This window comes from Centruroides vittatus, unplaced genomic scaffold, assembly GCF_030686945.1.
Source record: "Centruroides vittatus isolate TY-2023 unplaced genomic scaffold, ASM3068694v2 contig_875, whole genome shotgun sequence".
In the NCBI taxonomy this organism is placed as follows: Eukaryota; Metazoa; Arthropoda; class Arachnida; order Scorpiones; family Buthidae; genus Centruroides; species Centruroides vittatus.
This window is the reverse complement of record NW_027122567.1, coordinates 2,630,398-2,645,917: the sequence shown is the minus strand read 5'-3', so window position 1 is coordinate 2,645,917 and position 15,520 is coordinate 2,630,398. Positions and strand designations below refer to the sequence as shown.

Sequence of the window (15,520 nt, the reverse complement as noted above, 5' to 3'; positions counted from 1 at the left end):
TCCTCCTCGGCAGATGGCTGACGTGTCGCGTTGCCGTAACCAAATAAACTAAACTAATTTTAATAATTTTTTATACACGCGATAATTACGAGCACATGTTTAACTACGAGGAAACCTGGACATCCCTTAGTAACTCATAAACCCATTCCCCAAACTTCTTTCATTGATACTGCTTAAGATGTTCTAACGTTCAACCGAATTAATATACGTGCATTTTTATTATTTATTATCTTAGCGACATTGCTTCATTCAAAATTTCCTGTACTTGTAGTTTGCTAATGTGCACTTTATTTACATGTTGAGTCTTACTGTCAAATCTGCTTTCGGTATGCTTAAGCCACAATTTTCAAAAGTTTCCTTTACTTAAACGTTTTTGTAAGCTTTACCTTTCAACCTGGTTTTACCAGTTTTTTATCGGCACATAAAAGCAATCGTTCTCGCAATTTTACAAGATTTTTTTTTTATTTAAACAAGTCTTATATCAAGTCTTTCGGACGTTAAGGTTAACTTTCCTCATGTGCGAGACCATCATAACCTATCCTCCAATACGGATCACTTTTCAAATATTAATAGTAGACCAATATTAAGAAGTAGTCGTCGAACATCTTTTCTCCCTGGAAGAGAACAACTAATACTTTGGTCCAATTAACTTCGAGTTCTATCTACAATAGCCTTTTCTTTTTATCTTACGGTTACCAGCCTGCAAAAACTGATTTAAGTGATTTTCCAGAATGCCGAGTTGACATAGTTGGTGCATTATTCGCGAAATTTGATTGATTGGCAGATTATCATTTGATATTCGGCTCGGAATGAAAGAGTTTGTTGTGCTAACATTAGAAAAAATACGATATCTTAAATAGTTTAAGATATCGTATTTTCAGTTGGGGTCTATTTGACCAATAAAAGCGTGCCATTTAAATTCTGAGTATCGCGATAAACATGATAATAATAGGCTAAAATAACCAAATTTTTTATATGATTTTCATTTTAATATTTGTTATATTATAGTATTTGATTTATATAACTACAAAGGTTGTCTTACGCAAGAATTTATCACACCGAGTGACCAATGTAACACATTTAAAAAATTTTATTCTTCTATTGTACAATTTAAAGAATTTTAAAAATGTGTTAGATTGGCCACTCAGCGTGATGAATCTTTGCGTACGATAATATTTGTAGTTATGTAAATCAAATACTATAATATAATATAATAGAAGAATTAGAAATATGAACTGATCTAATAATCTTAATGTCGATACTTATTTCATGCCCGAACAGCGCTTGGCTTACCTGCTAGTTCTTCGGCAAATAAACTTATATTTCTTCGAATGAAAAATTTATTTGAAGTTATATAAGCTTATTCATCGATTCTAAGCGCAGGTCTGTAAAATATATACTTTATATCTTTGTTGATCACATGTGTGCCGAATAGTTTCTTATCCGCTATTTTATTTAATTCTTAATAGTAATTAAGAAATTAATCTCTATTCATGTTTTTATAAAAAATTTTAATATACATTTTATGCAAATATGCTGTGAATTTTAAAGGGAGAAAAAATATTTAATTCGTATATATCCTATATCTTGATCATCGTGTCTTTTTATTTAATTTTACGAAATATTCGAATTATATGAGCGATTACATAAACTGTTTTCATAACATTACTCATAATGGAGATAAGATAGTTTACAAGGTAAGTTATTTATTTTGTAATTTTAGTAGATTTTTGAATAGTTAAACTTGTGTATTGAATTGAATCCTACAATAATTCATTTAAAAACATATTCAAGAAAAAAATAGTTTCTGCTTTATGGATAGTAAGAGAGGCTCTTTAGCAGGCTGATTATGTATTGGACGAGGCCTTCAAGGTTTAATAAAAGTTAAAAACATGACCCAATAAAAAACTGTATATCCTTTTATATGAATAATTTTCTGATAAAAGTGAACAAACGTAAAATTAATAATCTATTTATGTCAATTCTGAATTTTTAAATTAAATTATAAAACAAAATTTATACTACTTTTATGATTTATTTTTATTTATGTTATTAAATAATTGAAATTAGATGAATGTCATCGAATTTAATAATAATAATTTTATGTCTAATTTACATAGTCTATATCGAGTTTAATTTAAAATAATAATTTTAAAATTCATTTACTTTAACATGTTCGAGTATAGAAATTATAATTTTACAAAATTAAATTTCCAAATTCTTCCCGTTCTATAACACGTTTTTTCGAATTTCCGGTACTAAGTACTAACATTAACGACCACTTAACTAACGTTTTCGATCGCCTCCGCGATCTTCGTCAGGTTTTATTCGACGGTTTTCGAGATAGAATGCAATAGAATTCTTTCAAAGTTCAAACGATCGAACCTCTCACCGCGTGCCATAATTGCGAACGATCCAACTTGTTTTTAATGCCTATAATATAATCATAAAAAATGACTGCGTACATCCGTACATGAATAGTACACTACTCTGATATGCTACCATTGCGGGTGTACTTCGGAGACATATCTCCACGCATATGATAAAACGTTTCCATCTTTGAAATTAATGCATTTCCCTGATTTAGACGCCTTGTAAATCTCAAGGGTCTCCAAGGCCCTGATGCGGTCCGTGTCGAATGATGTTTTAATTAGGCTGGTTTTATCAAAATCTGCCTTTATATCGGGGTCGGTGGCGTAGGTCGAGAGGGCGGTGGTGTGTCTTTTCTTGTTGACGTCATACCTGTGTTCCGCGATCCTCTTTTTCACGGATCTCTTAGTAGATCCGATGTATATTAAATCCGTTTGGGACCTGTGATCCCTTACCGGGATACTGTACACCCCCGGTGCTCTTAGAAAATCCGGCTTGTCCTTGGCGTTCCTGAGTAGCGAATAGATCGATTGGGTTCTTGAGAACGTCAAATCGGTGCCCTTCTTCCGCGCTATTTCCTTGTATATGTCATGCATACCTCTGTTGTACTGGACCACCGTGCGCTGGTTCGGCCCCGACTTGGACCTATCCCGTGCCCTTGCGGCGTGATGTGCCGCGTTTGTATTACGTAAGTTACGCGCTAATTTACGGACTAGGCCACGTCTGTATCCATGGCTAGCGGCTATGTCTTCTATGTGTGCCAGCTCTGTGAGCGTGTCCTCCCTTTTAGAGTTATGAGTGTACGCTCTCCTAACTAACGCCCTGAACGCCGCAATCTTATACGGATAAGGGTCTTCAGACCCAGCAGGTATGTACATAGGTATGTAGTCGGGCTTGTAATACACCCGCGTTTCAATGTTGTTTCCTCTGAGTTGTATGGTGACGTCTAAAAAGTGCACATCCGTGCTCGATATTTGATCCAGTTTAAGCGTTAGCCCATACGGGTTGTCATTAACACTGCGCAGAAAATCATGGACGTTCGGCCCGTTCTTCCATATGATCATCACGTCATCTACATACCTACGATATAAAATAATATCGTGCGTAAACCTGGGAATGACATCCCTCTCTAACTGCCGTAAAATCAACTCACATAGGTCGCCCGAAATTGGGCTCCCCATGGGGACCCCCCTTTTTTGTAAATATGTGGCGTTGTCGAATCCAAACAGCGAATTGTAGCACACTAGATGTGCGAGCTCGAGCACGTGCTTGCGATGTGCTGGTAGGCTATATTTGGCTAATAGGACGTCCCTAAGGGCGCAAAAGCAAGGTTCGATTTTTATGGATGGATATAGGGCTTGAAAGTCCAATACCGTGACGTGAGCGCTCTCTGTAACCTGTGTGCGCCTCAATGCGTCGACCAACTCCCTGGAGTTCTTCACTGTTAGGGGGTAATCTTGGAGATGCCTGGCTAATATGCGGTGTAACTCGGTTTCTAGCAACCTCGTAGGGGCTCTAGCCTTATCCAAAATAGGTCTGAGCGCAGGCGTAGGTTTGTGCGTTTTCGCGAAAGCGAAAAGTCTGGGTGTATCAGGTGACGCCACCACCGCCCTGCCTAATCCCTGCGCCTTCGCCAGGGGGGTGCACGTGAACCGCACCACCCGTGCATGTAACCTGTCTACGTAATTATCCGCGACTTGTTCACTGTTCGTATCTACGATGTATTGCCTCAACATAGTTTTATACGTCTCTTCCTTGAGTAGAACGAGTGCTCTGTTCTTATCCGCCCTTAGTAGAATAATACGCTCCTCCGCAAGCCATTTCTTGGTTTTTCTTATATGCATCCATATGTTGCCTTTTCTACATCTTCTGTTACCACTTATTCTCATGGCAGCCTTCCACCTGTAGTGCTCCTTGGAAACTTCATCCATTCCGCAGACCATTCTTTCAATGTCCGGCATTACCGTTTCAAGCAAGGGTTTATCCGAGCCCGGAGTGTACATCGGTCCGTGCGCCACCGTTTCAATTACGTAATGCGGAGGAACTATGTCGTCCCAGCAGACCAGAGGGGTGGGGGGTACATTTTTCTTGATGGGCTTTTGTTTACTCATTATCCACTGTAATTTCTTCTTGTATCTCCGCGCCAAATTTCTTGCCAATATTTCTTGAAATACAGTAACTTTTCGATTTTCCAGTTGTAAGTAATCGCGGTGGTGTTCAAAGAGGTCATCCTCCGTTTCTATCAGTCTGTTGAGGCAGGAGTATACGCACCTCTTAGATGTTCGAATAGCTTTTCTCAAACACAACCACCTAAGTTTCGGTGTTAGGGATCCGCATCCCAATGGCAAACGTATCCTGTATATAGACATGGGATACACGTCATTCTTCTTGCATTCCAAAAGAAAATTCAGTTTGGCCCTTGCTTTCGTTAGGGCTAACACTAATTTCTTGTACGTTCTAGCCGGCATAGCTATTCATAGAAACAATCCTCATACCGGTACATATGATGTCCATTATACCTTCTTAAGCCTTTCTTTTTTATGATTATATTATAGGCATTAAAAACAAGTTGGATCGTTCGCAATTATGGCACGCGGTGAGAGGTTCGATCGTTTGAACTTTGAAAGAATTCTATTGCATTCTACCTCGAAAACCGTCGAATAAAACCTGACGAAGATCGCGGAGGCGATCGAAAACGTTAGTTAAGTGGTCGTTAATGTTAGTACTTAGTACCGGAAATTCGAAAAAAAGGCTTAAGAAGGTATAATGGACAATTATTTATTCATTTACTTTAACATGTTCGAGTATAGAAATTATAATTTTACAAAATTAAATTTCCAAATTCTTCCCGTTATATAACACGTGAATATTATTTTTTTTTATTTCATTAGATATAAAATGTATTTCATTATTAAATTTTTAAATATCATTTAAATTATATACTATCCAACTATTAATTATAATTATTAACAGTATTTTTATCCAAAATATAATTTTTAGAACAAGATTATTACAAATCTCCAATTAATTGTTATCTACATAGAAAAATAAAATTAAAAAATATTTGATTTAGCTTTGATTTTATTTCCAAAAACATCAAATTTACTCAAGTTTTGAGTTGTACTATAGTGTACATTGTACAAACTTATTTTAGTAATGTTTTGTATAAATATCAAAATCTGTCAAACTCTTACATATTTTACATATTAGCATTTTTCTGATATTAGTATTATTTTACAAACAATATTGTACTATGATAATTAATAATATATTTAATATAGAATATTAATACTGTATTTAGTAATATGTTCGATAAGTATATTATAATAATTATAAATTTCATATTCTTAAGTGCATTCTACATTTCTTACATTGAAAATACAGGTAACCCGCGTATAACATCGTAGTTACGTCCCGAGAAAGTGCTGTGCAATGCGAATCCCAATGTTTAAACAGTGTTAGAGGGAAACCGTGTTATACGAGGGATACCTGTATTCTAATTGAAAAATTTATATTCTGATTATTTATTTGTGTTATTACAAATAAAATATAAAACGAATAAGATGAAATTTAATATAAAAATTTTTAAATTATTTTTATTTCTATTCTTACAACAATTATTTTTATTTTATAAATTTTTAGAAACTTTTCGACTATGATTGGCAATTCAAATACACAAGTAGGCTTATTCATAATTTTATAAAAACAGTTTAATGTTAAACAAATCATAAAAGATTTCAAAAATTGAACATCTCGGATTATAATTGCATTCAATTTACTAAAATATTATATTTAATTCCAATATTAATGTTTACTTTGCACTTTTCACACTTGATTATAATCTAATCTTAATAACTTTAACAATAATGTCTGTTATGCAATATCGTACACAAGATTTTCGTTGATTATTTCATTATTGAATTGTAATAAATATATGCATATTTAATCTGGTTCTATTATCTCTAAAGCTATTTTTTCTACATATAACAATGATATTAAACTAGAAATGATATAACTATAAAGAAATATATCAAGACACAATGTTCTTATTTTGAACAAAACTGATACTCGATAATTTATCAATCATTTATACATATAAATGAATTTTAATTTTATAATAATTCAGATTTTATTAAAATTTATATTGCATGTATACAGATATATGACTAAAGATTTGGTTATTGAAAGAAACGTGGAATTCCTGAAGTGCCTCCGAGATTCCTCGTTGGTTCAATAGGATATAATTTTAAATGAGTAAGATTAAGTTTCAAAGAATATTTATAAAGATTTTACCAATATTCGTTATGCGATATTAAAATTTCCATTTATGCTCAGAATCAAGGTAAACAAGAACAAGAATGGTACAACAAATACAAAAAAATATTTGGGTAATAAGATATAAATTTATTAGTTTTTCAAGTAATAATATATTTCTAAATAAATAAATTTATGAAAATTTTAAAGTTTCGAAGAAGAATAAAAATTCTTAAATTATATTATTTTTACGAGAAAAAACTTAAATTTTTAAAATTCTACATTTAAAACTTTATGAGATATAAACAAAAGTATAACTGAATTTGTAAAGTACGTGATAATTAATTAAATATAATAACATAATACATTGATATACCCTTAAAAGTTTTACAATATACGAAGGTTCTAATCCCGCTCTTGTTGCAGCAGATCCAGAATTAGTGAAAGATATTCTTGTCAAAGATTTCCTTATATTTCCTGAACAAAGAGTATATCATTTTATTAAATTTATTAACTTGACACTTATCTTACTTTTCTTATGCTGAAGAACATTTTAATTAATTGATCAAAGATTTAATTATTATCTTCGTTAATGGATATAATATGTAGGAACTTCGATTCGGCGATCCAATTTTAGATAAACGGTTATTTATGCAGAGTGGAGAACGATGGAGGACCATGATGTCGCCAAGTTTCATTTCTGGAAAATTAAGAATGGTGTGTACATTTAAATCATGTTTAAAACATATTTTATTAAATTCAAATATTAAACCGTTAAATCCTTTATTGACTATAAATTTACAGATGAGCAAATTAATGGAAGAATGTTGTCAGATTCTAATCGATAATTTAAAAGAAGCAGCAATGGAGAATAGAGAAATTGATATTACACAGCAAGTATAAATTTATGTATGAAAAATAGTAGTTCCCACTAATGGACGAGTAGATAGAAAATCTGCACATGGGTAATTGTGGGTTCGCACTTCGCCAAAGTGGAATATCTTGGGTTTTCTTCATATTAATTCATACAAAATGTCAGCCCGGCATTGTAATGTCAAAATAAATAATTGCTCGTTTTCAAAGAATGTCCATTAAACTTGCATCAAAGAATAAAATATGTCCCAAGCTGGAAATAACAATATTATTATTGAGGAATATGAACAACAGACTACACTATTCTTTGTCTTCCATCATCCAAGATATTGTTTAGATTTAATGAAGAAGCAAGTAATGTGCAATTAATCTTAATATTCGGTTTAATTTTCTATTATTAAATTGTATTTGATTTATTTCTATATTACTGTGTTTGTTATTCATCTTTAGTATAATTCTGCTTGACTTTATTTTTAGGTATGCTAGTACTTTTGCTATGGATGCAATTGCCAGATGCGCTTTTGGAATTAAATAGATTCAAGAAAAGATCCAAGCAATTCATTTGAAACTGTTGGTAGAGAAAGCGTATCTCCGGTTCCTTGGAGGTTCGTAGTGGCCAGTAAGTAGCCTACACGGATGAAAATTTGCATATGGCACTTATATCAAAGGGATATTTAAAATTATAAAATACATTATTAATAAGTTTATAAGAAATCATTACTATTACTAATCTGTATTATGTAATACTAAATAATTTTCCTTAATTTCTAATAAACACGAAGAACCGTAAATATTATATTAAGATTATTATATTAAATTAAAATTAAGTTGCACAGTTAACAACACCTTTAACTTTTAGTTAGAAGATATGATAATTTATCGTTAAATTTAATAAAGTAATAGTTCATTAACTATGAGTACATAAGCATAATTTGAAAAATTGTAATGCATGTAAATTATTATAAAATTATAAAAAATAAAGAAAACATTAAATTTTGTATAGTATACTACATTATTTTTTTATGTAGTGTACCGATATTTTTAAGTGAATGACTAATATAAATTGTCGAGATGACATATAAATGATTTTACTATTAAAAATTACGTAGCTAGAAAAATGCGTAATTATATTTCTAAAGTGATTAAAGTTAAATTACATCATTAGAGAATTATGCAATTTTACATAATTACACAATAAAAAAGTGTACTGAATAACTATAGAAAAACGAACATTTAAATTTAAATGTAAATTTATTTTAAAATCGAATTAACAACATTTTTGTTTGTGGCTCCAACATAATAAAAAAATTAAATTGAGTAATTAAAGTAAGTTACCCAAATTTTTAAATCTTTTTATTTATTTATTAAAATTAAATCATAAATGTAACTAATAACTTATTATTGATAAAACAAAAATTTTATGTTTTATGAAGAAAATAGTTTAATTTGTCAGTTCAACACTAACTACAACCATCGATTGTTTTATTATTGTATCGTACAATTTTAATTGGTTTTAATTTAGTATTTTACGTAACTATGTACAAAGTGCACTGTGTTATTTATAATATCAATCCGTAAACTGTGCTTTCTCGCAATATTTTAGATATTTATTGTGTTTACTGCCATATATCTAATCTTTAAATGGACTGATGTACCTCGAAATAAATTCCCATATTAATAAAAGTAATATTTGAATAATTGCGTCTGTTTTCATCTCGTCCTCATGTGATAAGCCCTTTTCATCCGACAGACTAGTCGTTTAATTTATTTTTATTGCATTTATTATTTTCTTTTTATTTTTAAATAAAGATATTATATTTTAAAATTATTAATAATTTGAGGTTTTATTAAGTAAAAATTTTGATTATTTTTACTTATTCAAAGTATTTTTATTAGTTTTTTTTTAAATTATAATTTTATTTCATTGATAAAATTCGAAACAACCATCATCTTCAATTGAAGAACCTACGAATTATTCCTAATTCTAATTATTATTTTATTATAGTTTTTTAATGTGATTAATAATGATTTTTTAAAATATATTTTCTCTACTTTGAAAATATTGAAAAATGAAAATATTTTAATTTTCAGATCTTTTTCCTAAACTCGCAAAGCTTGTTCGACTGTCATTTTTTAATCCCGAAACCACTTTATTTTTCAAGAATGTTATTGAAGAAGTAGTGAACAAAAGAAAAGATTTAAAAGAAGTAACGTAAATTGTATAATAAAATTCTAACTAACGGAATAGAAAATAATAATTCAAATTACCAAAATTACAGGAAGAAAAACCGAAAGATTTTTTACAATTTTTGTAGGAAGCCGTAGAAAAAAATGAAGAAAAAACGCAGAGTATCTTATTTTCTTTTTGTCTTTAGTAGTTTAATTGGTTAATTATAATTAAACATTAAAAACGATTGTTTAGAATTTGAATTGGATGATGTCGTGAGCCAATGCGTTACATTCTTTATTGCCGGATATTTTGCAACTTCTGTAGTTATATCATTTGCAGCCCACCAATTAGCGATTAGTCAAGACATTCAAGATAAACTAATTAAGGAAATAGACGAAACTGCAAAAGATTCTGTATGGTTTTTCTATTTTACAGCTATCTAAATAAATTTTTGATTAAAATGTTTGAAATTAAAGAGTATAAATAGCGATAGAATAATAATTATCTACTTAACTCGTTTAATAAATTTTATATTGTTGTAAAACATATTTTGCTTTAAAGAGAAAATTAGATTATGACGTCATTGTTGGAATGGCATATTTAGAAGCGTTTTTTGAAGAAGTACTTAGAAAATATACTCCAGCAATTAGGTAAATGGTCTGATTATTTCCTAATAATGCTGATATAAATTATCTTAAAGTTAATTTTTGGACAGAAGTCTAAAACAGTTTATTTATCTTCAATCATATACAGTAAATCATATATTCAATATAAGTTTATACCGATTAATTGAAACGGGGATGAAGCATAGCAGAAAATTAAAAATATAATTACTTAATCCAAGGTTTTTCAACGGTCTCGATATAGACCCCCTGGGGCATTGAAATTTTGCAAAGAGTTGATGACACTCAAGGAATCAGTTGGGAGTCAATGGAATAATCAGCTACTTATTGTACTTTTTCGAGATTTTCAGATAATTTTCAGATAAGTATAATAACAATTACGTCGGAAATTCATTAAGTGGTTAATAATTTACTTGATACATTACACAAAATCTTGAAAACAACAAAAATTTTAAGAAGGTCGATTAAAAATAATATTTTTTTTATAGGAGTCAATGCAAGAAACAGGTTGGGAACCCCTGGCTTAATCTAAAATCATCCATTATTCTCTTTACATTGCTTCTAAATGATATGAATTTATTTAAATATTTATTATTATTACAAAAGTTAAAAATGTGATAAATTATAAATATTATACTCATTTTAATCCAAACTATATAGATATGAAGTAATAATTTTATATAATAAAACAATATAGAAAATATTTTCTAGATTAGAACGCACTGCCGTTGAAGACTATACATTAAGGAATACAGGAATTACAATTAAAAAAGGCACTATTGTAATCATTCCTGTTTACTCTCTTAATCACGATCCCAATTACTTTCCTGATCCGGACAAATTTGATCCCGAAAGGTAAATAAAACTTTCTCATCAAAAATGGATTGTGGATTTCTGAAACCTTAGAATATTTTTGAGAACTTGTTCATATCATTTAACATTAACATAGAAGTAACTTGTTAAGCTGGATTTGTAGTGGTAGTGTCTTCTGTGTAGTTGTCTCCCTCGATGTGCTCCCTCGAAGTCATGATCAATTGGATTGTGACTTCTCACATATATATCACGAGTTCTCAAAATCTCATAACCCCTAGTGACTGCGAACCTTCTCCATACATGTGTTAATATTTTTTTGAAGCATCTTGTATATAAAACATAAAACGTTTTATTTTAAACTCTATATATGCTTAAACGTCTATTGCAATCCGTTATTTCATTTTATAGATAAATCAATTTAATGTTACTCAGTTCTTTAAACATTATTACTAAATTTTCGTAATACTTTAATGTTCCTGTAAATTCTTTTCGACTGATAATTTTCAGTTTTGAAGTTATGAAATACTTTATTGAATATTTTTCATGTTTTCTTTAGTTCTTACTGTTCATTATTAATATCTGTATCTATATCTATAAAATTTCTCTGAAAATATTCAGACAGGGGAACACAGAAATGTTTAGAATAGCCCGGATCACATACTTATCTTCACTTTTGTTTCTGTCGTTCCTCAATCCAATACCGTATAGCCTATATTTAATGAATAGGTTTATAATTAAGTAATATTGTTACGTAAATAAAGTTAATTAAAAACACTTGTGTTTTGTAGATTTTTGTCGAAGAAGAGCAGCATTATTCCTTTTACAAATTTACCTTTTGGATATGGGCCCAGGAGCTGTATAGGAATGAGGTTCTCAGTTATGGAGATCAAAATGGGTCTAGTTAGAATGTTACAACATATTAGATTTAAATTCGGAAAAAAACGAAACAGTAAGCAAAATTTTTTTTTACAATTTCTTAAACGTCTCATTATATATAAAAAAGAATAATTTAAATTAATTTTATAGGCATTACCCGACTTCGATGAGGCGCGAAGTCTTAATAGAGCAAAGAGTACTTTCTTGAAAATTGAACTCAGAAAATAGCATTGTTATTTGTATATGGTCTAATGTGAATTCTTGTGATGCAATGCTAATAATTAAACGTCTCTTAAAAAATTGGGACTTTTGAAATTTAACTTCTTACCTGGAGAAACTTCTCTATTGCAGGAACTTCTTAACAGAGTTTTACTGAATATTTTAATATAAGAATTACATATATTATTTATTCCAGTTATACAGTGATATAGTTTTTCTAATTCTTCGTTGAAATGTCACGTTAATTTAGATGATAGGAGTACTTTCAACTAATTGTGATAAACAATATTTAAAATTTTTTTTCACTCCAAACTGCATTACTTCAGAAACTTAATCGTTGAAGTAGTTTAAAGTGAGAATATACTTTTTTTCAGAATTTATATTCAAATATAATTTGATAAATAACTGTTTTATATATGCGTAGATTTAACTTGTCTAGTTTGATTTCTACAATTTTGTAAAAATTTGTTAAATTTTATAATAGTTTTCAACTTTTAATCTTAATATTATTACCTCGAAAAGCTTGTAAAATTACAAATATTTAAGATATATTTTGTATTCAATATACACATTATTCATGATTAAAAGTTCACAATATATTATTTATTTTCAAACAAAATTTAATTTCAATAATTTATTCATATCATTAAAAGAAAAATATCAAACTAAAATAAATAATGCATAAGTGATTATTGTTAGAAATAATATAGAAAAATTTGCTCGTCCAACAATTAGAAATTACTTTCTTCACTCGAAACATTGCCAATTTATTAGTTAATTGATGATTGCTCAATCAGAAAATAATTTTTAATCGATAGAAAATATTTCTAATTCTACAAATATATCACAAATAAGATTAGTTTTTAAATAATTATTCTAATTTAGACAAAATCAATCAATTTCCTTATAAATTCTATTGGCTGTTGTATTAAAACTTTGTAAATAGTATAAATGTATATAGTAAATGGGCAATTCTCGGCTTTCGAACATAAAAGGATGTACGAAAGTCGTATTTCTAAAAGTTGAGCAAAAGAGTTATATGTTATCAAGAGAATTTCGTTCTAAAAGACCTATAAAACTAAAATGTTTGCTTCAAATATGAAAATTTTAATTTTTTACATTAAATATGTAACAAAGTATATAATATTATAATAATATAAATGTCAAAAACAACAAATTTAACATTAAATTTAATTTTTATAAACAATTTAACGTTACTAAATCAAAACTGACAGAAGCACCCCATGCAATGGCTCAAAAGTTTGTCAGTTGAAAAAATGCAAAATGAGAATTGAGCGAGCGTATTTGAGTACGAATCAGAAGTTAAAAGCAGTAATATATGATACATGGAAGAATTACTTTGTCTTAATCGAACATGTCCGACAGTCAAGAAAAATATATCTTTATATATGTTACAGTAAAAACCCGTTTTTAGTGAAAACGCGTTTTAACTAGTTGAAACTAGTTTTTACTGGATGTCATTGTTAAAACTAGAATTTACTGCTAGTCAAAAATGAATTTGAGTTAAAACTAGTTTTAACTAGACAAAACGGGTTTTAACAAAATGGCTTAGTAAAAACTGTTTCGACCAAGGTCATTCAGGTAACACGTTCCTATAGTGTATGATGAATTTCGTATCGCTTTAATTAATGTTAATTACACAGATGTGTGACTAATATTTTCAATAAATATCGTATTAAATAATACAAATGTTTTAATCCTAATCATCACTTTATTTATTTCCCCCAAACATATTTATGTAGCTAAAATTAGTTTTAACTAATGTTAAAAGTTAAAAAGGTTACGTTTGATTTTAGTTTTATCTAAAATCAAAACGTGTACAGCAGTAAATTTTAGTTTTAACTAGACAAAACGGGTGACTAGACAAAACAATGACATCCAGTAAAAACTAGTTTCAACTAGTTAAAACGCGTTTTCACTAAAAACGGGTTTTTACTGTAACAAATATATATATTTTTATATATTTGTATAGTTAAAACACTATATAGTAGTTATCTACTACTGTATAGTATTTTAACTGTGTGTTCTATATTACTATAAATATCACTGTTATCTTAGGTTAAGAATATACAGTACATTTGGGTAGATACGTAACAAAGACTATCTGTTAAATATGGTTATTATAAATTATTTTCTGTTTATCAATCTTTCTTCAAGACAACGATATCAATGATTATTTTTTTTTTCATTACCTACCAGTATAAGGTTTGTAAATTTCTAGTTGGGACACTATATCTTTCACATGAACATATATTTATGTGAGAACCGAATTGAGCCGGTCCGATTTTAAATTTTCATTATTTCAAATCCCCTCGGGAGATAACGATCGAGATCCGCGATAACGATCAAGCTTCGAAGGATGTACAGTCTTCCGCCGTCAAACCCGCTTCCCTCCTTCTCCGGATCCCACCTGAGTCATGGAACTCAAGTCACCACCCTCCATCGCGATTGGTGATCGTTACGGAAGGGACCGGGGGTATATAAAGGGGGAAGATATCTAAGAAAGAGGTCGGAGGACGGGGAACGGCCCGTTGACCCGAGTCCTGTACGAAGGCCATTCCAAGACGCCGGAGCCTCCGCCCACGAGCCGATCCTGCCGCCCACCTGCCGCACCGCCAGGAAAGACGCCCGAAGAACCTTCAGCCGAGCCGAAGAACATTCTCGATCGTAGTCGATAACCGAGAGGTATGAATCCCCTAACAATTGTGAGCTCTCTCTCTCTCCCGCGATTAGGGACGGAATGCGTCGCTTCGATGTAATCGTTTCTATATTCTAATAAATCTTATCTGTGTTGTCCTGCTACTACGGATATTGCCTTTTTCTTATCGACGACCCCACACTTCCTCCACTCGACCTGACAATTAACTAACCGATCCCGACAAGTCGGGATAGTACGATAAATTTAGCCATCCTAGACAGTGGGTGGGTCTTACCGACCTGAACGCCGAGAAAAAAAGGAGGTACGCCTCCGTCCTACCTCCGGCGTTCCCACATTTAGGTTTCAGTTGTGTATTAAAAGTTAACGCTGGTGCACAGCGACCGCTATAATATACAGCACTATAACCCCTCACATAGCTTGTAGAGTGCTGTATGCAGTGTGCGGAGCTTAAATTTTTCAATGCCGCAATGAGTTTGCAATAGTGTCATATAGCGCTATAGCGCGGCTGGTGCGCGTCACCTTAATCCGCGAGTTATTATGTGTATATTACACTAATAATGGTCAGCGAACTTTAATATTACATGTAGGCCTATGTTAGTAATATGTATACCAGGTTTATAAGAAAAATTATATAAGTATACG

General features: G+C 30.6%; 1 protein-coding gene across 1 annotated transcript in view; it reads left to right on the top strand.

The window, feature by feature from the left end:
- Nucleotides 1-12,195, top strand: part of LOC136983079 (cytochrome P450 3A9-like) — a 52,075-nt gene extending 39,880 nt beyond the window's left edge. The window contains exons 15-22 of the mRNA XM_067279712.1: nt 6,706-6,758; nt 7,010-7,112; nt 7,234-7,341; nt 7,429-7,521; nt 10,211-10,317; nt 11,002-11,145; nt 11,892-12,052; nt 12,130-12,195. Of these exons, the coding sequence (XP_067135813.1) occupies nt 6,706-6,758; nt 7,010-7,112; nt 7,234-7,341; nt 7,429-7,521; nt 10,211-10,317; nt 11,002-11,145; nt 11,892-12,052; nt 12,130-12,149 (789 nt within the window). The 3' untranslated portion in view covers nt 12,150-12,195. The remainder of the gene's footprint in view (nt 1-6,705; nt 6,759-7,009; nt 7,113-7,233; nt 7,342-7,428; nt 7,522-10,210; nt 10,318-11,001; nt 11,146-11,891; nt 12,053-12,129) is intronic.
- Nucleotides 12,196-15,520: the final 3,325 nt, after the last annotated feature.